The sequence below is a fragment of the Lygodium microphyllum genome, chromosome 3 (genome assembly GCF_053477565.2).
Source record: "Lygodium microphyllum isolate KBCC chromosome 3, Lygodium_microphyllum_v1.1.10, whole genome shotgun sequence".
Classification (NCBI taxonomy): domain Eukaryota; kingdom Viridiplantae; phylum Streptophyta; class Polypodiopsida; order Schizaeales; family Lygodiaceae; genus Lygodium; species Lygodium microphyllum.
This window is the reverse complement of record NC_141137.1, coordinates 94144130-94168975: the sequence shown is the minus strand read 5'-3', so window position 1 is coordinate 94168975 and position 24846 is coordinate 94144130. Positions and strand designations below refer to the sequence as shown.

General features: G+C 40.3%; 1 protein-coding gene across 5 annotated transcripts; it reads right to left on the bottom strand.

Annotated features, from left to right (window-relative positions):
* Window positions 1-207: 207 nt before the first annotated feature.
* On the bottom strand, window positions 208-24846 carry LOC148038626 (zinc finger protein CONSTANS-LIKE 10-like). 5 transcript variants are annotated; one of them, XR_015689877.1, is made up of 7 exons: window positions 23733-24846; window positions 19252-19326; window positions 12752-13114; window positions 12347-12580; window positions 11269-11594; window positions 10960-11187; window positions 208-623 (listed from the first exon to the last, which is right to left on the bottom strand). XR_015689877.1 is itself a non-coding variant. In XM_087673854.1 (6 exons), exons 1-6 carry the CDS (start codon window positions 24270-24272, stop codon window positions 11058-11060), a joined length of 1668 nt encoding a protein of 555 aa, XP_087529980.1. In that variant the 5' UTR covers window positions 24273-24846; the 3' UTR covers window positions 10691-11057. The 5 variants fall into 5 exon arrangements, 3 of the variants coding, with proteins under 3 accessions (XP_087529980.1, XP_087529981.1, XP_087529982.1); XR_015689878.1 differs by having other exon boundaries at window positions 208-619; XM_087673854.1 differs by lacking the exon at window positions 208-623 and having other exon boundaries at window positions 10691-11187.

The window sequence follows — 24846 nt, the reverse complement described above, 5'->3', positions numbered from 1 at the left end:
GATCCACACACTTTCGCGTAATTGAACTTATATGCACAATCATACAAGCACTATGCACTTGAGAATTACAAGTCCTCCATTTCTTCATGGAAACTTATGCATAATAACTATGTAAGTGATTTTATCAACAAGCAATTGTTGTCAATGCAAATGGCTAGAAAAATTTCACATTTTATGATTTCAAAAGTGTAATGATAGACAAATTAAGTATATTGAGAGATTATTGTATGTTCAAACCTGAGAACCACAAACCTAATGCAACACCTATGGAGAAAGGCTTACATCTTAACATTCATGATAGTAGAGCTTACTTTGATATTGTTCTCAAAAGCAACAAGATGTGGGGTGCCTTATCTATGTATGAGATGATGACAAGCATTTAGTGTGAACCCTTGGAGATGAGTAGATTTATGTACATTTTAAGCGCAAAGCATTGGCAAGTAATCAAGCACATTTTTTGTTACCTGAGTAACACCAAGCACCTTAGGTCGTTGTTTCATCTCAAGGAGAATCATTGATGCTAGTCTTGCGTGCTTCTTCAATTTCAACTTGGTCTATTTGCTATGCTACTTGAGTGTCCACTAGCATGTTGCTCCCATCTAGTTGTTTCATGTATCTCCTGCCTTATCAACAAGAAGCAACCCATTATGGCTACATCTAGTTGTGAATATAAGCACGAGATAGCATGCACAACTACTATTGAGTATGTTTGTCTTAGACAACTTATTGCTACTAGCATGATTAGGATACTAGATAGAGTCCACTACCATTTTTATTGACAATTACAACATATTAGTAATCATGTTGGGACAAAGTCCATTGAGGTACATTTTCTTCATCATGTGAGCAATCCAATGTTTCATGCTTACATAAAGCACATTAGATGCACTATTCTTATACTAGGGAGCAACTCTTTGTATGTAAAAGTTGGCTTATGTGTTAACTCAAGAAAACATTGCAAATCTTTCACAACGGCTTTGCCACATGAGGTACTTGAAGTTTTACAATGCTTTAGGCTTACTCCCCTTTATTACTTAATCATAGTCCATAGAGCTAGACACTTATTCTATACATGATGCGTGCCTATTCACATATCTCATTTGTCAAGGAAATTTATTACACCATGAAATGGTAGTAATGTATGTGAACAGACTAAAAATCACTTGAACTCTTTGTCCCTCGTTAGGAGGTTTCTTCCTCTTGCATGTATATATACATTAGGTAGACTACTTTTTGGCATAGAGCTACTTTTGCACTCTGAGCAATACTCATCTTCTTAGTAATGTGCTCTTGATCTTCTTGCTCTTGGATACATATATGTGTGCATTTCTACAACCCTAACCCTAAATCCAACAATCTTGCGAAACAAAATAGATGTTATTTATTACTAGATCATGATAGGATGTCATATCTTCATTTCATGGTAATGCACTTCTATAAACATGATTCAAATGTGGAGTTAAGGATGTTTTTAGTTCAAAATTAAGCATTCTCTTGGGTATCATCTAGATCCAAGTGTTTCATATACCATGTTATCAAGACATGCATCCAAGGATTGCGTAAACTATTTAACCTTATACAAACAATATATGCTCTACTGAATGCTTTATTATTTCCACATAATAAGAATGGTTAGCATCTAAACATGTAACATAGGGATACTATCATGAGAAATTCATGTATAACACATAGAGAATTTGTATGTCCCTTTGGGAATGATACAAATACATGTGTTCAAAGAGGTGGTGTTTACAACAATTCTATATGGTGGAGGCATATTGTGTTATCAAGGAGTCTACATTGTGGAGATATGCCGCAAAACGCTTTGTGTTGAGATGTTCATTAATAGATCATGTGAATATACTCTTGGGATTTATAGGCATAAAGTGCTTTTGCCATCTTTACAAATAGGACCACAAATAATGCACCAATTGCATACACATGGAATGGATTCAATCAAAAGGAAATATTGATTCGTTTATCACAAGAACAAGTCCTAGGTAGGCTAAGATTTTTGAATGTTGAATATAGTGGTTCTAAGTAAAGACAATTAATAAACTTGACTTGACTCCTTGGGTGTTTTTACATGAAGCATGAAGATGTGTTGCATTTCCTATCCATTGGGATTATATACAATGATTTTATATGTAGTACCCTTGAACAAACTTCAACGAATATGCCGCCTTTTAAGTGTGCAAGAACATTGTGGATAGTTTTGTGCATAATGAGGTCTGTCGTGCACCTTTGTGCTCGTTTACTCATGGTTTGATTTTGTGTTTCTATCGGTTTTGCAAGAAAATACAAGTGTAAATGAAAGTCCACAGTTGGATCCGCATATGCGTTCTATCCACGAGAAAATGAGTTTGGCCAACAAGAAGTACCCAGGACTTTGAAAGAAAGAAAGAAAGGCAATTGTTTCAATAGGAAAGTGATCTGCAGGAGTGATGCCTCGCTTCTCCATCCAATATGGATACAAGCTGAGGCCTTTGAGCATGGACACTGCAGACCTTCAACCAGTATGAATACAAGCTGAGGCCTTTGAGGATGGACACCGCCCTGCAGATCACCAGGAGCGGCGGTCTAAGACTCAGAGAATAGCCACAAAAGGATTGCTGGGTGGCAAGACATCCAGGACGGAGTCGGTCAAAACCGGAAGACGGCCGGAAATTCAGCGAGGATCTCCAGTTCTGGACCACACACAGGCTGGCGTCAGGCTTTATAAGGCACGCAGGGTCAGAGGCTTTGCTACAAGGTATAGTTTGCATCTGATCCAGCTACAACAGGGATAGGCTAAGAAGTGCCCCAACGACCCCATTGCAGTCTGGGAAAGGAGGACTAGGTGGGTTTGTTTCTCTTAAACTTGGTTCCATGCAGGCTTCTCTTCCAGGAATCCCCTACGAAGAAAAAGACTAGGAAATTCAAGGCAGTGAACCCAATGTGCCCTCTATGCAACAGAAAGAAGGAAGATATAACCCACCTTCTGGGACTGCTCGCCTGTTGGAAAAATCTGGCGCAGGTTTGAGAAAACTATGGTTGAGTCAGGTGTTTTTCGCTCCTGCGAGTGTTATGGCTCTAACAAAGGCTTCACACAAGGGCCAACTTTACTATTTGTCAGATATTGCAACACCACCTTGTTTGGAGAATGTTTGTTATGTGTACCCACTGCCCCGACTAATTGTATAGAGGAGAACGAATCCAAAGGCTATGTTTGCATGCAAACAGCTACTAATCACTAGGAAGGTAAGGGATTCAGCAAAAGGTCGCATTTCAGCTCTATAGCAAGAGTTGAATGTCTCCACTGCTTTACTCTGGGATCTGAAGCTGTAATAGAGGTAGAGAAAATAGTAGAAAATCAATTGTACTCTGTTGACAAACACTTCGTTCGAGATATGGATAAGGTCCATGAATGCTTGGAAAAGCATTAAGAACCAGCCTGAGAATGAAGCAGAGGTCAAAAAGCATTAGAATCTAACATAAAAGGGATTGCAGGTATCCCTCTTGTCATTGTACATTTCCCTTTGTAGGGTAGATATGCAGGAGGGAAAGAGAGAGGTGATGGTTTCCACTTGAGAACACCACATTGAGTGTGTTCCAATTAAAAATTCATAAGAAACTGAAACTTGAACACAACCCACATTTGCTTCCACTAGCGTTGAGATCTTTTGGGCAAGTTTAGGTAAGCCTTTATTGTGTTATAGAAACAGAATCTTTACTGCGAGTTCTGATCTGACTTTTGAGCCTAGCTAACCATACAAACCATGGCGCTTGGTTGCCCACCACACATCTGCCTCTTATAGTTCACATAAATCTGGACTCAATTTCACCAATAGAAGGCATGTGTGTGCAGAACACTTAAGAGTGATGCTCAATTTTATGTTCCAACTAAACATGGCGACCATACAGTCCTTGACAACCATGTTCTCCATGGTCACTGTGGGGAACACTTTCTTGAGTGTTTACGCTTTTCTAGGTATGGTCCTTTCTTCCACATGACTGCATGCCTTAATCTTCGATCTCTAAAACCAATTACTCCTAGTCGATGTAGTTAAGTAGGAGGCTTCATATAATCAACCTAAGATTCAGCATTAATGAAATGTTCATTGACATTGACAGTTTTCTGCAGTCTACATTCATGACAAACGAGATGCACTTCTGAAGTTTCAAGCAACTTCATTGAGTATTGAGAATAGACCATGTTGTTTGGGGAGTTTGACCCTTGCACTTCTTTCAAGATTTAGAGTTTTGTATTAAGATTTAACCATATCGTTCATCCCTTGCAAAAATTCCTCAATGTCTTTTCCTTCTTGAGGCCGATGGCTGTAAGAGCTGTGCGTTTGAAAGCCAGACATTGATATTTACAGACTAAAGCTTATACTAGAATGCTTCGAGCTATTATAAGAAAATTCCGACCACAGTAAATGCTCTTCCCAATTAGCTTCCCTTTTGCTTAGATCAGCTCTCAACATACTTCTAGAATCTGATTGACCCACTTCATTTGTGACGATTGCTTAATGGACGATCAATGGTACTTATGCTCGATATAGTTTGCAACTTTTTAAGGACAGTTCTCTATAGATGACTATTAAAGTTTCCAGCTCTTTCGCCAACTATATTGGCCAGCAGTAATAGCCAATAGATATTCTATGCAAAGAGCCTAGCCAACTTTAGCGTCTTCATGAGTCTTAGTAGGAAACCATGAACAAATCTTAATCAATTGATCCACAAATACCCAAATTAAATTATGGATGCCATTGATTCTAGGTAACTCTACTATGAGGTTCATAGAAGTTACCTCCCACTTTTCATGTGGAATATCCAAAGGTTGGAGCTGATAGCCTATTTTCAGTCACTCAACTTTATTGACCCGGCACTGTGGCACTAGATTTAAGTACATACTCTTGGGATGGTCCTTACTCAAATTTCGACAAGAAACTCCCTTACTATCCTTTTGCCCTTTCATATCCTGAGATGGTCAATAGTAGCATATCATGGCACTAGGCATCAATAGTAACATCCCTGGGCACACATCATACCATTATAAACAAAATACCTACTATTACAGGAATTCTTTTCCAATGATTCTTTTTGTCTTACTTGGCATGTCTCCTCAAGATTCTACTCTTCTATGGCAACTATTTGAATCCCTTGTCTTGTATGTGCCAGTCATACATAAGATGCATCAAATGTGTTTTTTTTAAATAATTCTAGAAAAGCACTACTAAATCTAGTGAAAATCAGCTCAATAACTTTTAGCACATTCTACTAAAGGTATCAAATACAACATTATAGTGACCCTTTTTCTATAAAAGATGAAAATCAAACTCTTGAACCATCTCAACCATTGAGCTTTTCTTTCTTTTAGTTCATTTTGGCTGTATAGGCATTTGCTATTCCCTTGGTCAAGCGTTACATAAACAGCATCAAGTGTGGTTGTTTGACATGGTTGTTTAAAATATTGGGTACACTTACAAAAATCCAAGATTTGGTCTTAGGGTAAGGTTTAATTTAGGAGTTTTATCAGAGGTTTGGCACAAAAGACACAAAAGCCAACATTGTAAACGACTACCAATTGAGCATGGCTCTCAAGAACATACCAACCAGAAGCGTTAGAAATGAAATGTCAAAAACATGTTTTGTAAGTCTCTTTCAAGAGGGATTGAGATAAGAAATGTGGGTTGTTTTATATTGATTTAAGTAGGAAAAGAGATTTTAAACCTCTATGGAACTCTCTCTTAAACAAAAAAAGGCCAATCAAGCTTGAGTGATAATACATGAGAGTCAATTGAGAATAATATGTTACATATTCATGATCCATTATTGACTTATGTCAAAGTTAGTCCTTGGACAAGTTATACTATGATTTAGATCCAAAACATTATGATTCATACATGTATGATATCACACAAAGAAAATCAAAATAAACATGTAGATAGTCCATGTACAATATGAACTGAGTCAAGTTGCAATATTATGATTCTCGGTCCAAAACAAACTAACAAAATGTCAAAATCTAGAATGAATCATAATATATCATAAATAACTCATAAATGAGAATAAAGTTTTATAATAATTAACTCTAAAAATAAAAATAGATACTAGATTGACAAAGTCCAATAACTAAACAAATCCCAAAAAACTAGGTTTCTCATCCAAAATATTGAGCCCTTACGAATTACTAGTCATCATTATCATCATGTTTAACATTGCCCAAGAGTTTTTGTCAAAGGAACCATGTTTTTGGGTCCCCCATCTCCCCCTCCCACCCCCTTGCCTTTTTTAAAAAACCACATTTATACTCTCAAAAATGTTTCTTACTTCAAAAAATGTTTCGTAAGTTTCGAACTCAAAGAAATGAATTTCTTTGTTGCTATGCTCGAGAAGATTGCCTTGTGCTAACATACTATTACCACCACATCCTCGTTTGTTCCATCTCGTGTTTGACACGTCTTGCATACTAGAAATTTGTCTCTCAAATGCCTCATCATATTAATGTCCTTGGAGGCTTATTACACAATGCATTGATTATATTAGGGTGGTGGTTATTCTTGATGTAGTTGCTCCATGGCTTCACGTGATTCAGACAGATTCTAGTGATGTTCACACAGCTTCTATTGATTATATTAGGGTGGTGGTTATTCTTGATGTAGTTGCTCCATGGCTTCACATGACTCCCACAACTTCTATCGATGTTTACACAAAGGCGACCGAGGTGATTTGCACAACTTTTGCCCATGTTCAAGTTTGAGGTGCACAATGCTTTCAATGTTCATGATGGGGCTTTAAGAAGTTTCCTTTTCTCTACTCGTATCATGTGGCTTTTTATCTTGTTTTGGTTCTTTTTGTGTGCATGTGTGCATGCATGCGTATGAGTGACACAAGTTTGATCAAAAATATTTGGATGGAATGATCAAGGAGCAAGGCAACATCAAACCAAAAATATGGAGGTTGAAGAGAATTGGCTGGCTCCTCTAGAAGAGGGTTGTTTGTACAAACTATTAAACAATGATCGTGGAGGGTGGCCTCCCAAGGCTTTTGAATGTGGTGAATGCAACGTGTCATGTGTACATAGGTAATGTGGCATATATTAAGGAGGCCTTCATTTTTAGAGGTCATCCAAGTGCTACTATTAAGCTACCTCAAATGTAACCCTAAAGTTGATCTTGTACTATGGGCTTATTTCTCGAGGCTCTCAGGCAGCCCCAAAACATTCTCTAAATCAAACGTATTGAATGAAATGATGAACTCCAAAGTTTTTGGTGGGACACCTAGCTCAAGAAGTTCTGTAGAGGGGAATCATCACAATCATCCTGAATCCCTCATTCTCACATCTTCACTGGCTGCCATGATCCATCCCCCTCATCATGATCATCATCTCTTCATCACCAATGTCATCAGCACTCAACCAGAGCATTCTGGAAGTGAGATACTGCTGTCCAGCCATTTGGCATCATCATCTACAGCCATGTCAGCCCTCTCTAGGTTCTACAGCTGCATTTTTCTATCCACACCTTCACTTCTGCCTACCATGCCTGCTTTGCAGGTCCTGTACCTGTGTTTTCTCACTCAATGGCTGTGTTTTACCCTGCTGCCTGCTGCACCAGCATCTGGAGTCACCATTACAGCCATCTGCCTTCAGCATTTTGTTGCCTGCTGTTGAGAAATCACTTCGAGTTTTTAACTTCAGTTAGGGTTTCGTACTGACAGCCCCAAAAAGGGCTGGTGTCCTCATTTTGGTCATTTTGTTAGTGGGCGCCCACACAGTGGTGCGCCACCCTAGACAGCTTAGGCCTATAAATAGGTCATCACTTCATTCATTCTATACCTCTACAGTCATTTGCCACCCCTCTTCTTTCGTCACTTTGACACTCTTCCTTTTTCACATTACTGCTACCCATACCCCTATTGGAGGACATTGCAGTTCGTGGCCGCCCCTCTCTCTTCTCCTTTAGGTGCTATGTTCCCTTCACTCTTTAGGCTGCGTTTGGAGGCTCCATCTCTATTGGCGTCATCATCTAACATCTGGCAGTTACCTCCTGCAAGACAGCTTCAGGGATATGGGCGAAGCTTTAGATGTTGTATGAGGATCCTTTGACAATGCATGTAGTTACCCTTTACAGACAGCTCCACTAGATGAAGTTTGAGCTAAAGGATACTAATCAGTCATTCTTGCTTCTTGTTACACAAATACAGGATCAGCTTCAACACATGTAATCTGCCCTTCCAGAGGCTCATCTTGTAGGGACTGTGCTCTACAATCTCCTTCCGAAGTTTGATGTGTAACCAATGCTTTGTGAGCCCAAACATCATCGACACCGGTGAGTTCTATGCATATGTCCTCGATGTTGGTTGAGCATGAGGCATCTTTGCGGTATAGGGGCGGCTTCCATCTCAATATGGTGGCTCCAATGAGGCCTTTGCAGCTTCAAAGAGGGGTGACGGGAAGCAAACAGCCATCTGCCTTCAATGCTTTGCTGCCTAGACCCTTCTAACTGCAATCTTCAGCTTCAGCAACATCCACACCGTCAAGAACTTCTAGGTTTGGGTGTCCTTTTTGCCATTCTAGCTGCTGGACTTCCCACATCAGATTTTTAACATCAATCTTGGTGTTTTGCTGCATTCAGTTCTGTTTCGGCGTGATACTCTCAGAATCCCTCAGCCCACTCTCACAAGTGAGTGGCTGCTGGACAGCCCTTCACCCCTTGAGTGTCCATTATAACACGTCTAGCATATTTGGCTTGTTGATTGAGTTCATTTTCGACATTCATTCTCTCTTTCTCAATTTGCATATTTCTGTGTTCATTTGTTGTGTTCACAGATTGTGTTTTCTATGAAGGCTCTCCTCAGCTCTGTTGCTTCCATTCTCCCCTCGTCCTCAGCATCCAGCCCTTGTCTTCCCAACTGGAGTCTGGTGGGTTGTGTTCTACAAATACTTTTGGACCTTGATCGCTAATATGTGCTTCTCCATGCACACTACTTTTTTGGTGGCTTCACTCCATCCTTGCAAAATGCTCTTTCATATTGGGAAAGATTAAAATGCTCTTCATATTGGGACAGATCTACAACTAGGAGTGTCAGTCAGTCTCCTAGGTGTCCAATTTAAATACATATGGAGGTTTGAGAGTTTTAGGTAGCCTTCTGTGGACCTTGGTTTGATGTTTACATATATTCTGTGTTTGTGATCAATCACAAGTACAACATGCCCAACTACAATCGGCATTTTGAACATGGTACCAATAGCCATCTCTTGTGCAACTCTATATTGAAGCCTAACTTCTATCACCATGAATAAAATTCACATGAAAATGTAGTATTTCTTTAGCTCTTTGAATGGAATTTTCTATGACCTTTAAAACATTAAAGTACTTCTTAAATTTAGGGGCTAATACCTTTGGAATTTGGTCCTCGAATCCTCGACAAATTGTAGATCATGAGTGGGGCTACAACGGGATTTGGGAAGGTAGCTTATATAGCATTTAGGGTAAACTCCACCTTTAAGTAAGATAAAAAGGTTCATGTGTCCGATTTCATCAGCCTTTCCATCACATCCCTGAGCTACAATGTACATCTCTTCTAGTTGATCCACACATCAGATGTTTGGGAATAATGTATTGTCTTCATACATATACTTGTCTTCACACACTGTTGGAGTCTCTGTGGCTAACCCCAAATCTACTTGCCCAAGGAGCTTCCAGTCAATGGGACTTGCTGATTGCAATAGTCTCCTAGTCACTTGTGCAAAAGGGGGCCATCATGAATTCAATCATGGTGGGTATGGATGCTTTTCAAAGAGTTACATGGCATTTATACTTGTCAGACCTCCTTTGATCTACACTTCATCCAGTGCAATGAACTCAGCATATATCTAGGTTCATTATATTACAAAGGAGATCCTAATGCATATTTTTGTATGAAGTGTCAAGAGGAGGCCTTGTAACTTATCCTCTTAAGGATTCAAGATTAGCAATGGTTCAGCCTGTTTGTTGGATTGCCTATTTGGGTGCTAGCTTTTCACAAGCATCATGTTGAGTTGATTGATCTCTCTCCTTCATGGTTTCAAGATGCTACCCAATGTACACTTGAATTTTCAGGACTGCCATGATTGAATTCAGAGCTATTGATCAAAGCTCCACGCTGATCAAGGGAGATGATCATCTCTTCTCTATCCTAAGATATCTCCTTGTGGATTTTTATGTCAAAGCATTGGGATCCCTCAATAACTGCTAGTTGGGTAAAAGTGTCTGTTGGAGCCTTCTTAGGTTGAATCATAGCTTACAACAATTGCAACTTATGAGACTTCTACAGCGGTGGCATTGCTTACACTGTGATTTCACAGTTTTCTCAATTTCAACTCCAGTTTTGGTCCTTGTGCCACATCCAAGACCTGTGAGAGCATTTTAGCAGTTTGGTTATTTACATGAGCCTCGTCACCTCAATTAGTCAGGGACATTGAGAGCAGCATTCTATTTAGTCTTTTTGATCTTTAAACCACCTTGCCATTTTAAGGTTTCTAACTAGTTTATTGGCTGAAGAGTCACATTAGTGACTGGTCACTTGGGTTACCAAATTTGCCTGTTTATATGTCTCTCTGCCCTAAGTGAGTTCGAGGCTTTGAGTCAGCCTATCCAACCACTGCTTTTTTCCAAACGTTAAACATTATTTAAGCAGGCATAAAAGCTGTCCTAAAAGAATGTTTGACAATGATAGCCTTGTTCAATAAGGCCTAAATACATTTTCAGGTAACTTGTATTTTACTACAGATATTCAAAAGATGAACATAATTGCAAGTTTATATACAGTGTACTCCTGAGACACCAATAGTTCTATATACACAAATCATAGTTGTGGCAAGTTTGCCAAGATCATTAGCAAATCCAAGGAAAAGCGTTGCTTCAATTTGATTACTTAACTACCAAAATTAGCAGGATCTGTAAAGCCCCACAAAAAATGAAGCCAGCTCACCTCTAAGATATCTCCACAAGGATGAACCTGTTATATGCGTACTTGAGAAGTGCTCTTTGATGTCAGTAATTGTGACATATTCACACAAGGCTTTGCATTCATGCACTCTTGGACACAGCAAGCGGATCATAATCATATGCTTCTCCTGATTTTACAAATCTTCCTTTAACTCGTTTGCGAATATCTGCCCGAGTTTTACGAGAAAGATATCGAATTCTCTTATCATATCTGCACAATACCAAGACATGGATCCACGTATATTAGGTGGGACACTGTCTTCCCAAGCTCATGTTGAAATTCGGAGCATACCTGCGGGTTTTTTTCTTCTCTTTGTAGCGAAGCATAGCATTGTCTCTTGCTTGAGCAGCAGCTTCAATGTCACCCATGCTGGAAGGTCCCCAAGAAGGCTCACTATTTGGAACAAAAGAAGATGCACTGCAATCGAGATAATCTGCAGCATTGCTATCCGCACTGACTCCTGACAAAGACAAGGAAAAGGCAGTGCAGGTTGGCAATACCGTCACCGATGTGATGTGGCTAGTGGAGCCTTCAAATCCATCCTTGGCAGAACATCTGGACACAGCACTGAAATGCTTGTTCATGTGTCTGGAATCTGAAACTAATAGTTGAGAACCCTGCAGCACAAGGATAAGAGATTTAATGACTTGGCTGCAAGTGGTTAAGAAATAATGAAAGCAGAAAGGTCAAGCACAAAATAATGAAAGTAAAAATCCACGCATTTCAACAAGCTAATCAATGTGTAAAGACCACACTTGACACTCTTAACAAAATGTATTGTGTTATATTGCATGTCTGTGTCTCTATATTTCTTTATCCACTGGGTGGCAGTTACAGTGGAGAGAGACAAATGACAACACAAGCCAAAACATTCAGTCTGCATTTGTTGGCAACAGTTTTAACTGAGAGCTTGACTAATCCATCTATATTTCATCTATACAGGTTAAAAGATCATGTTGTTTGTCATTTCTTAGAGCATTCCGAGATGGGTCCATTCTACTTTGAGGCAGTTTGGTTAACCACCTTCCACAGATAATTTTAAACATTTGATCATTGGCATGCATCACACAGTTTTATCAGCTAGTTGAACCATGAAGAGTATGGAGAATGAGACCACTAATGCTACTTGACCTGAGTTCATGATGACAACAGTTTCATTTCATGTACATTCCTAACATGTACTTGCCCTTCAGGATTACATGGATCTCATTCACCCTCCTCAACACATTGTTGTCACATTTACCAGAGCACAAACAAACACATGGACACATTTCACCTTTTCTAATTGAACATCATGTCAATAATGAGAACAATGCAGCACTAAAGTGCAAAAAAGTGAAGGCCAGTAGGTGGAGTCTAAGAAACACACGAGTTGTGAGTCCAGAAGATTCCCTTCAGGTATACTTTCCATGCGTGTACTTGATTCAGAGATAGATGTACTTTGTGTGGAAGCTGTAACCAGATCTTCAAACAAGTGATCATTGGAGCCACCAAAAATGTCCTCATACCCCGAAAACTTGAGATCATCCTCAGACATCATAAAATCATCACACAAGTTGTTTGCGTCACTGTTGCTTGTCACTTGAATATCTGTGCACCAAAGCTGCATTAGCCAGAAAAAGGTCAAACTGCATGCATCCAAAACTTTTCCATCAGTAATAAAAGGAAATGGTGATTAGATGTATGAAAGGCTGAGGAGAGGAAGGTGGTTGGAACAGAGTTTCCATGCTTCTACTTTAGTTTCTGAACAGACTTTGACTCTTAAGGAACTTACCTGATCAACATGATTTCCTGTTTCATAAGGCTCTGGAAGTAAAACTTGATCCATGAATGACTGCTGGTGCTGTTGTTTTTGTTGCTGCTGCAGATGATCTAGTTTACTCCGTTGCATCTCCCTTCCCTTTGAATAATGTTTCTCTAGAAAACCAGATCGACATTTTTTCACAGGATCTACAACCAAGCTACCTGATGTTTGCCCACAAACTTGAGAGGGCACAAATTGTTGCTCAAATGACACTTCAGGATGGAGCCTTTGTAGTTGTAGCAATTGTTTAACAACTATTTCCTTCTGCTCCCCAGCTTGTTCAGAGGTATGAAATGGAGCTTCGAGGTCCCTAGTGTCAGTGGGAATGTTGTCCTGAAGGTTCATGTGAAAAAAAATTAGCTTAGTTCAGTAGATATTTATCTCTTGCTAAGATATAGCATACCTTACTTCCTCACTTCTCTACCCATATGTGTGCATGTATACACGTGTGTGTGCCCGTGCATGTGCGTGTGTATGGGTGGACTGCATCCTGAGGGGATCCCTGCTACTGCCATCAACCCTTTGGGGTTTCTTACTGTTGCTGCACCACCTTTGCCCCCCGCTGTTCTCCCCTTGGGGGTGGTGCCTCTCCTCCATGAAGTCTCCACCTGCATCTCCACCACCTATCTCTTCCTCATGTCCAGCTGTTCCCATCTTCCCTGCCTTGGCATCCTTGGCTCCAGCAACTTTGCTAGGCTTTATGTTTGCGGCACCTGCTTCTCTTGAGCCTTCTTCATCTGCGATTTTGGGAGAAAAAAGCGGGCTGTGCCCCCAACCTCTCATCCTTGAATGGGACTTTCATTCTTCCTCTCAGTAGCTCAGTGTTTGTTATTTTATTTTGTTTTGTTTTATGGTTCATACCATGACTGATGCAATGTTGCACTCATGGGCTACAGCTGCAGTGGGCAACACTCCTATTTCCTATTTTGTTTCTTTAGGCAAGGGACTTTACTATGCTTACCGCTCTTCTGAGGATTTTGTGGATAAGTTGGTAAGTCAGGTAGGGGTTCTGCAGGCTGGCTCTTTGATGTATGTAATTCTTTGGGACCTGCTATTTGATCCTGCCAGGAACCTCTTTAGTCACTATCCAATTTGGGTGACTCTGCAGGCTTTGCCTTATCAATGCTGCAACGCACCTATGGAACCAGTCCCTCACATTTTGCAGTTTTTCCTTTCAGCCTGTGGCTTTCTAAATAGATGTTTGGCATATTTGAGGGCTTAATTCACTTCCCACGGATTCTTTTAAAAAAGATTTGGGATCTTACCTCCAGTTTTGAGGAGCTCTTTTTAATTCTCTGCTTGGGTCAAGTTCTGGGCTCTAGACCATTTGAAATCTCAAAACCATATGGGCTTTGGTAAATCCTTTGTGGAGCGTTTGATTGCCTTAGACTCCATGATATTGATCAGAATCAGTAGACTCTCTTTATGTTCACATTGAACATCACCTTCTTGTACAATAATATAGCATAATTCAGTCATTTCACCAAAACACACACAGAGATCATGTGCATGTGCATGTGTGTGTAAACAGTCCCTCATATATTGTAGTTCTGCAATTCAAGTTATCTTTTTGATAGATTATTTGCAATTTGAGAAAAGCTTTTGTAGATGTTTGGGATTCTACCTATGGCTCTCGGAGGATTTTTGCAATTTTTGGCCTGGGTCTTAGAGGTTGGGCACTTTGGACTATTTGGAAGAATCACAATGATATAATCTGCAGTGACTCTTCAACTGATATTTTTATTTTCTTCAGGACTCTGTATGATTGCTCAAAACTTCGTGATATGAGGACTCTCTGTATGAGGCCTCTTCAACACTCTCTGTATAATTGCTCAAAACTTCATGATATTGATCAGGATTAAATTTCTATTTTTGGAGCATTTTGTAATCTATCTTTGTAGTTCATATAGACTCTCATCGATTGTGTGCTTTCCCAATGTTTCTAATACATTATTAGTGATGCTTACCTTCTTGGTAGCACTTTCTATATTTAAACTTAATCAGAACATTGGTTTCACAAAAAGTGTTGTGCACACATGCACATGTCTGTAGCCATGTAGTGTATCACTTCCTATTCGGCATTCTCTAGGTCTCTATTGGCCAGGGGAAGCATCTCATCAAGATTCTTATCTGGTCAGGAGGAGAAGAGGACCTGTTCAGGGTAAATGTGGCTTGGGATGTTATTATTCAACTTAGGTCAAGAGATGGTTTGGCGATCATAGACCCACATAGCCAAAGCAAAGCCTTTCTTGATTAAGCTCATTGCTAGGGGTCTTCTTCCAAGCGAGGAACCTTAATCTCTAGAAGAGTACCATGGCAGCCTAGCATTCATTGGATTATTCTAGAGATCAGGACTAGAGACCTAGGAAGGAGTCTTGAGGCCAAAGTTGCAGCTGTCATATCAGATCGAGAGAGGACTTGGATTAGGCAAAGTTCACAAGCTGCTCTAGATAGAGGATCAAATTAGTGACACATTGTGAGAGGAGATGATACATTGACCCAAACCAAGTCACTTGATTGATGGATAGAGATGTTGGGCTTATTAGAGGAGACCCCTATAGATACTCAATGGGATTCAAGAGAGTGGGTTTGGAGAGACCGACCATGCAACATAGCTTTCTTTAGCTACACCACCAAGCTAGGGAGAAGGATATAGACAAGCAAGATCAAAGCACAACCAAAAATCACTCATTACTAGCACAAACATGGTATCTTAGATCTCTTCTTGGTAGAGTTTTGGAGGAGGCCAAATGGTATATTCAAGTGAGGAAAATTACTCCTCCTATGGCTAGTAGTTTATATGAGTTTGACAGCTAGTACATGGCTTGATTATGGTAGGACCTGCTAGCACGTGCAAGATATGAAGACTCAAAGGTGCTCTCTATGGGATTGTCGCAAAGCTTAATTGTGTAGAAGAGCCCTTAAGATGGAGTTTCAAGTAGCGACTTGGGGGACAGTGTAGCCTGGTTCAGAATAAAGAGGCCCAACATGTTGGATATGAGGATTTTCAAGGAAGCTACTCTTTTCATCATTGACTAGCATTTGAGCATGATCCCCACTCCAAATTACTTGCAAGCACTGTGGACTCATGGGCACTATTATAGATGGGAGCTGATAACTAGTATCATTGCTTGGTTCATTTGGACTACAAGGTATAGCCATGCCAAAGAACCTTAGAATAGTTCCACTACAGAGACTCTTTCTAGCATTTGGACGTTAAAAATGTCGGATCTAAGCTAGTTGGCTATGGTGGACGCAAATCATAGAACCGATACATGATAGAGAGAAGAGATTGTAACTCAAGTGAATTAGGTTCCAAGATAGATTAGCTTGGACTCATAAACACAATCTTGAGTGACTCAAATTGAAAGTACCATTCTCCTTGAAATGAGTGTCAACAAGTACATGCCTTTATAGCTTTTGGATAGTATCACTAGCTAATCTCCTCTCTTCCACACTTATTCACACCTACACTTGTCCAAAATCCATTACCATGTCAAGCCTTTTCAACAATTATCTATCCATTGAGCCAAATAAAATCCAAAAATTTATGTATCCATCTTGTATGCACAAGCCATTGCACTACTCATAAAATCTTAAAATGTATGTATCTAAAGATCTATGCCATGTATGTCAAAGAGAAATTGTCGAGACAAGGACATGTACCCATCAGTAAAAGCATGTACCACACATCAACAAAAGGAATAAAGGGCACAATAGAAAAAAAAAAAGAGAGCATAAAGACAAAGAAGACCAAGAAGATCGAGCAAAGGATCGAAGGATGCCAAAGAAGCATTAAGAAAATGAAGAATATTTTTTCCACTGCCAACAAACAAAATATATTCCCATAGTGGATGTAAAAACCCTACCAAAGATGTAAAGTCTCAAGCTTTAACTTGACTAGGCTTCCTATGAGTTAGTCTTCCAGGCCATGTTATCATGTAGGGGGGGCAAAAGCCAGCAAGGGTAGAGATTCATCATTTGAGGGGGGTTGTCGAGAATAGCAAATGATGATTGGCCATAGAGGCGAGATGAATGCCCATAGAGGCTGAATGAACGCCCTGAAGAGGCTAGGAGATATGACAAAGATGTATGCTCTAGAAGCTCTAGGAAGAGATGTCCAAAATCCCATATGCACAATGAGTGGCTTTAATCTTACTATTAGCCTTTACACAAAAAAATAGACTTTAAAAAAAACAAAAGGAGGATATTGTCAACAAGTTTTAGGCGGTGCATTTGAGCTATGACGAGGAGAGGGAGCACGAGCTGGTGCTAGGCAGGATGTTCTGGCAGAGGCAGGTCACGGTGGCAGGCTTGATGGAGCGCACCACACTGCAGCAATTGCAGTCCGGGTGCGTATTGCCAGTCACAAACTCGGCGCACACCAATGCTAGTGCATTGATGGTGCCCTGGCATGCTGGAGCTGCCTTGGCCTTCTCACTAGACAACAGTAGCGCCTGCAGGAGAACTAGCACAAGCTTGGCCAGCATGATGATATTCTTGCTCATCGGTATCGGATTCTTCTACAGATCTGGGCCATCTCCCTTTGTCTCGGCTTCTCTCTCTATTGACAACCTCCTCCCACACAGTAGCGGACTTTCTTGGTCATGCCTCCACCTATCAAAGCAGTGCGTTGCCTGCCTCCTGGCCTCTTGTGCCCCAAGCCAGAAGTTCTTCTGTAGCTTTGCTACGTCCTTGTTGCGTGCAGAGTATTCTACAGAGGAGCTAGTCAAGGGGTCCGATTCCATGCTTTCTTTCCCTTCTGGTTCTTTTCTTTTGATGCCTGAAATAGGCTCCTTTTTCTTGAGCTAATCGTTGAGCCGCGGTCGGCTTTTGGCGGTCAGCTTTTGGGCCTTTGCAGGGGTTCCTTTCTTACCCTATTGTTGAAAGGACTTTTGAATAGGCTTTGGTCTGTTTTTGCCCTTTGGAGCAAGTCTGAAATCCTCCTTGGACTCCCTTGATGACAACGACGAAAGGTTATAGATTTTTTCCTGGGCTGTTGGGTAGATTCTTCAAGTGGACAATGGGAAACTAAACCAAAATCTATTCGTTCATCAAGCCCAACAGAGAGAAGGATTTCTAAGCCTCTTTCTTAGCCGTAGGTGGCCTAAGATATGGATATGGCAGAGGGCCTTAAAGTAGGTTCAACTCCTACTATCCATTTACATTAGAATGTGGCTAACTAATGATGCTAGAACTAGCTTGCCATGGCTCTGATACCATGTTAAAAATGTCGGATCTAAGCTAGTTGGCTATGGTGGATGCAAATCATAGAACCGATACATGATAGAGAGAAGAGATTGTAACTCAAGTAAATTAGGTTCCAAGATAGATTAGCTTGGACTCATAAACACAATCTTGAGTGACTCAAATTGAAAGTACCATTCTCCTTGAAATGAGTGTCAACAAGTACATGTCTTTATAGCTTTTGGATAGTACCATTGTACTCACTGTGCATATGGGATTTTGGACATCTCTTCCTAGAGCTTCTAGAGCATATATCTTTGTCATATCTCCTAGCCTCTTCAGGGCATTCATTCAGCCTCTATGGGCATTCATCTGGCCTCTATGGCCAATCATCATTTGCTATTCTCAACAAGATTATCCATACTCTCCACAAGAGATGAGAGAGGCTACATAGTGGTTTTGAGTGGAAGAGGAGGGGCGCTTTCATGCAGACATGGGGTTCCAACACCTTTTTTCACTGAGCTCGTCATATGGTTTGGCAGTATAGTCCACCAAATTGGTTCTTCACATGAACATTGTACTCATGATATATTTAGTTGCTCTTTCTATTGAGATAGCAAGCTCAACATGTGCAGACATTGTTGATGGACCACCTCGCTAGATGGGTCTGCACCTCTATAGCTAGCATGTCAATGATCATTATGATTCTCACATGGCCATTGCCTCATCACTTATATCATATTTGGTTAGTTACATCTACCTACAACTAGTATAGTTATAGCACCAACCAATTACTATAGTTAGTTATGCACTCTTGACTAGTCGACCACTTTCATTTATATTGTACCTTATCTATACTTTGTGTACATTATATAGTGTGAGAAAGAAAAAATAAAACCAAGAAAATGTTTTGACCTCCATCTCTCTTTGTGTTCTTGAGTGAGCTTCTCCTTGCACATGTTGGTTGTGTTTGGCACAATACCTCAAGTAAATCTCCCCTCCAAGCGATTCGTGACACTTTCCAAAACCTTCTTTGTACTAGAACTTTTTGTCTGACGTGTCATTAATAGAATATTCTTTCTTTTTTTAAAAAAATTTGAGAGTACTTTTTTATGGAAGATATCTTGTGGTAAACAAGGATTGAGCTCAAACACTAGAATAACCTTTGTTAGCTAATAGCTAGGGCACAGTGATGTCTCTCTCCAAATCCATCTATGGCTGTCATCATGTACCAAGAGAGCAAAAAAAGGGTTTGAGATTGTTACCATAGACACATCTACTACCTGCTTCATATGTCTCTTTGTAACTAATTCCTTTGAGCTCCTTCTCCATGCCTTTTTAGGCTTAAGGATAGGTACCTAAGAGACAAGTGGTGAGTCCATTTACAGTAAGGCTTTTTTCTCCTCTTGCAAATTTCTTGCGTGGACTTGCAGTCCCGTTGTGCACACACACCTTTTTTTTGTGAAACTACAATTCATCATCTCATTAATATGCAGGGAGAGTAGACTTCATAGCAAAGTCTTTTCAACAAAATAAAAAACAACGGTAAAACACATATATGAGAAGTGTGTTAAGTGTGTAAATCACCAACATGGGAGCTATCATATAAAGATTTCTGCAGCAACATTGAAAGTAGCAGTAGGAAACTGCCAACCAAAACAGTCCATCCTAATGCTAACAATCTGACCATATGCGTAATGACCACCCATCCACAATCAAAGCAGCTCTACTTATCAGCATATATAGCTTTAAACCATAATTCAGCACATAGAACTTTAAACCATAATTAGAACCCACACGTGTTCACACATTCATCTTTGCAACACTTTAAATTAGTAGCGAGAAACTCCAAAAGGGATAAAAACCTATAGGCTATGTATTAGTAACCAGGGAGCCATCATCAAAAAGCAACTAGTCATTCTCTTTTGGTAGAGGAGAAGCAGGATCAAAAACTTCTATCATGCACAAAGAAAGCATAATCAAACAAAGGTCTGATAAGTGCAAGGTCCACTTTATAACAATCAAGATAATGTGTCTAATGAGTGCAAGATACACTTTACAATGATAGTAAAAATGTGCACATTTTTCAAAAAATGTTCAATCTGAATTCAGATGATCGCCCTCCTTTACTATGGAATCTTTTGTGATCACAAAATCTATATAATCATCTATTGATTGTGGGTCATTGTCATCCTATGCTCCAAGCTTAGAAACATCTCTTGGATGAGAATCAGGCACATCCTTCTTTATATCCATTTGTGGCTTCAGCCTTCACTACGATCTCAACATTTGTATATTGTACACCTTACTGATGCATCAAAGTCGACGCTTGAGCCTTTCCCAAATCTGACTAATGTTGTCCTTCATACAAAGTTAGAGCAGCACATAGGTTTGTCACTATAACCATGTGTACATCTGATTGCTGCTCCACATGCTATTCGGTGACTGTTTACTTGAAACTCTCAGCATCCAACAAATGTTGTTCTTCACACTGTCTCCTTTTGTCCTCCCAAAGAAGCCCAATTGGAATGCCTAAAAAGGTCCAACTTGCTTGCATTTGCACTTGTAGCATGCATCGAGGAAGGAGGAGAAACGTACTTGTATGCAATAAGGGCTTGATATCTCAAGCCCAATGTCCAACAATTAGCCATCGGAATACTCATTTATAATTTACAAATAGACACCAAAATCCTTAAATATCTCCCTAGGGTGAGTCACTCTACATATGGATATCCCAGATGAATCAGAAATGCTTTTAAGGGTAAGCAGCAAGCTATATTGGGAAATACAACATAACATCCTCTAGCTTGATCACAACAGGGATCCATAGCATTACATCAGCCAATATTCTAATGCCCCTTTACACCTCCTTTGTGGACCAAACCATAGACCACCACCACCTCAATGAAGGGGCATTGTGCATACTGTAGCAACATTGACTTAACATTGATATTTTAACTTTGGCTGACCGAGAACTTGAGTAGACTATCCAATTCTCTTTAGTAGCAAGGTACTATTTTGGGAAATACTTTCAATTCCATCTTTCCTCTTAAGTACTATTTTGGGAAATACTTTCAATTCCATCTTTCCTCTAAGTAGTATTTTAATGTGCTCACAATCTCTTTCTAGCTGAGCTTCACTATAAGGGACTCCCAAAATGAATTACATCTGTTTCCAAGTCATCTACTATGGAATTTCAAAAACCACTCCTTTCCTTACTAGAATCCTAAAATGAAATCTTCGCAAGTTTAAGGACACAACCACATCTCTTTTGTACAGATTGCTTATGTCCAATCTCTTCTTAAAAGTTAAACATAACAATTTCCTTTTGGGGGAATTCTTTCTATTGTGATGTTTAAGCTCATCCTTTTTCACATGAGATAGTATGGCTTGATCTTTACCTTAACACAGCTCCATTATGCTGAGAGAGAGACTTCTAAGCCCATTCTATTAGCCTACCAAGATCTTTATTGAGACAGCAGTTTCTAAGCACAGCCCAAAAAAAAATTCAACGAGGTTTCTGCACTAGATCTAAACAGCTTCTCTACTTCTAGAACACATTCTTAATTCAGTATTTCCCTGGGATGGTTTAGGCAACTTTGTTTTGATGGGAAGTCTCAGGGTACTCAATAGTCTAGCTACTTCTATTAGAGCTACAATACTTGTAGATGTTCCCAGATTACAATGTTTCTTATTATTAAATCCTTACAGAGTTACCTACTTTTTAAACGATTTGGGATAGTCTTTCAAGTGCTTGAAGTTGGCCTTTCTTAGATTAGCAAATGCTAGCTTTTCTAGATTCTTAATAAGGAAGATGAAAACTCCATATGGCTTTGTCATCAGCTGCTTCTTTGGCCCAAGCTTCCCATAGTGGCTTTGAGTATTACAGCCTTGGGCATCCCCGTGATGAGGCCCTCTCAATTTGTGCCCTGGGATAGGCCTGACTTGCTCAAATCTCAAAAAGGGAAAGCCTCACTTCATTCTAACTTATATAATTTACCCAATCTGTCACAGTGTTATATTTCCTCACATCTTTTTTCCTCCAGACTCTCCAATGCAATTTCTGCAACTTCAGTGGGCTTGTTCACCAACTACCTTTCTCATTTGGGAAGTGAATAGAAGTCATAGTAAGTTCCTTTATCCCTTTCCTTCTACAGAAATTTTCCCTTGATTCATCAGAAAGGTGATCTGAGCTTATTTTTTCTGGAAAATTAGCTGGCATCCTTTCACAATGGCCATGAGGCAGCTGCCACCCCCTTCATTTCTGTTGTCTATGGATCTATCACCTGGTGGATTCTTCTAAAACGACTAGTTACACTGGTGCCTCAGCCTTCAACATGTCTTCAGCTCATTCATCAGCCTTGCAGCCATTGCATTAATGGACACATGCCTACTCAGATATGTTGGGGCTCAAAGTTCAAACTAATTATTAGACCAAGATCAGCCACACACAGCAGACTAATACTTCCCTCCTGCTCTAGTAACATGCATGTGATTTCTAATAATAACCACCTTCAATGAGAATCTTTGCTGGTGGACCTGGCAAAGCAGCTTGATCCTCAATTGGCCTACCACTAGATTGAGTCAAAATGTCTCCTTATCAACACACCAACAAGAACCTCATCACATCTCAAAGAGTGCCACTTACAACCATCATACACTCATACTGAACAAGGGACCAAGCTGCAAATAGCAAAGAGTGCTTCCCTTCCCATCTCCCCACAATCCACCTTCCAAATGGTGACCTCCCAGAGTATTGAGGTAAAGCTAAGACAAAGAACACTTACCTAAGCAAACTTGAGGCCTATGCAAACAATATGCAACCATAGAACTCAAAATGATCTTACAGATCCAGATAGTGAGAAAAGAATGAAGACCTGCATCCAAGGGAAGCTCAGCCAAAGAACTCTCACATAAGAAAACGTGAGACCTGTGCCAAACAATGCTAAACTGTAGAAAATGATCAAAATGGTGGGAGAACTATGAGGACCTGCATGGCTTTGCCAGTTCAATCCAAGCAGTGACACTGCACAATATCCCAGTGTTGTGGGAAGAACTACTAAGTGTATCAACTTCAAGGGATGAGGCTGGAAACTTGCTATCAAAGGAGCTGACTATATTATTAAAGAAGAGGCAAAACGGAGCCAAGTCAGATAAGATTAAATTGAAGTTATTTTTATGCTATGTTAAGCAATTAGTGTCTTTTTGCCATAGAAATCAAATTCCAGCTAGGATCTTTCTGTTCTTATTATTGCCTGGTTCAAAGTCTCACAAACAATTATCCGTTCATGCCTCTCTACGTGCCTTCCTCCCCATCTGAATGTACATGTGTACACGCATGCACCTGCAGACACACACAGCATGCACTTTTATTTGCAGGTGCTTAATTGTGCATTACACTGCTGTTAGAATAAATGAACCAAAGAATCGCTCTGGCTCATTCACATGGTAGGCAATTTAAACCTACCAGTGAGAAGTAACGCCACTGGTGGATGCAATGTAAGGAGCCTAATCATTCTATAGTCTGCAAATAGTTTCAACTTCAACCTGAGGGGGCCATAGCATCTTTCTTTTCAACGTTCTATGATCTCTTAAAGGTATCCAAATTTTACACCCTTTCTCTACAGGTTAGAACTTCAGTAAGTTAAAACACAGGAGCTCTTATGCACCCTGAACCACACATATACCAATGCCGAACACACACCAGACATGCGCACTTGCACAAAGTTGTTACCTTTAGACATTGGCTAGAACGTGTACTTACACCAGCAGCTTCATCAATGATAGGTCTCTTTCTTGAAGACTTGTTCGCGACAGGAGCATTTGTAGTTCTTGTGATCTCTGAATTTGTGAAGTTATTGAGGATAGGTGCTTCCATATCAGTACTAGTCATACAAGCTGCTTTCCACCAATTTTCAGTCTCTTCATTACCATTGTCGGCATGCGATGCAGATACTGATGTAATTATGGAATCAGTCAGGTCACAACTCCATAATCGAGCAAGCTCTGCTGCTGATGGGCAACCTGTGAAATGCTCAATTTTACAGCGATTGTGTCGGCATGCAACAGAACTGCCATGCCTATCCCAGTCACAAGATTGACAAAGAGAGAGATTTTCAGTGAGGCAACGTAGAGAGGCTGGTCTAATGTTACAGCCATCACAGAGAAGGGTTCTAGCGTGCCGTTTGGACACTGCGTTTGCACTGTGGACATGCCTGTCACATGACAAGCATAAGCGCGCAGCATCAGCTGCACAATAAACCGTTGATCGAACTTCTCCACAGAAATCACATGGACGGTCCATAATCAAGGTAGGGCATGCTTTAGTGACAATCAATAGCTGCTTGAATGAGCGAATCAGACTTTCAATATCACTGCTACACTATCAGAAGCTTTGGAAAGGATGAAAACCTTAACAACCACTTTTATATCAGCGTGAAATGCCGAAGTAAGCTCGAGCGTTAGTGTTGGATTGTCAGAAGGTTGAACATGCGATATGCATCCGTTGGATTCAGCCTGATAGGCCAAAGTAAAGCTGCAAATGATAATGCTGCGGAGATAAGGTAGTCCAATAACTCGGAATGGCACAGGCCGCCAGCTTTGTCGGAAATACATGCAGAAGTCCGCGTACCGAAGGGAAACCCTAATTTTGGTGTATCAGTTCAGGAGAGCTGTTTAGGAAAGAGCACGGCAAGCGAAGTCGAGGAGGCTCGCTGCCATTGTTGCTTCGGATACTAAATGCATGAAGATGCGAGCGTGCCGGAAGATCTGCTCTTCAAGTCTGATAGAGCGATGGCGGAATCACAGAGAAGCTTTCTTCTTTCGTTCGTGAGACATGGTGATGATGAAGCGGATGACGGGCTGCTTCCATAGACGAG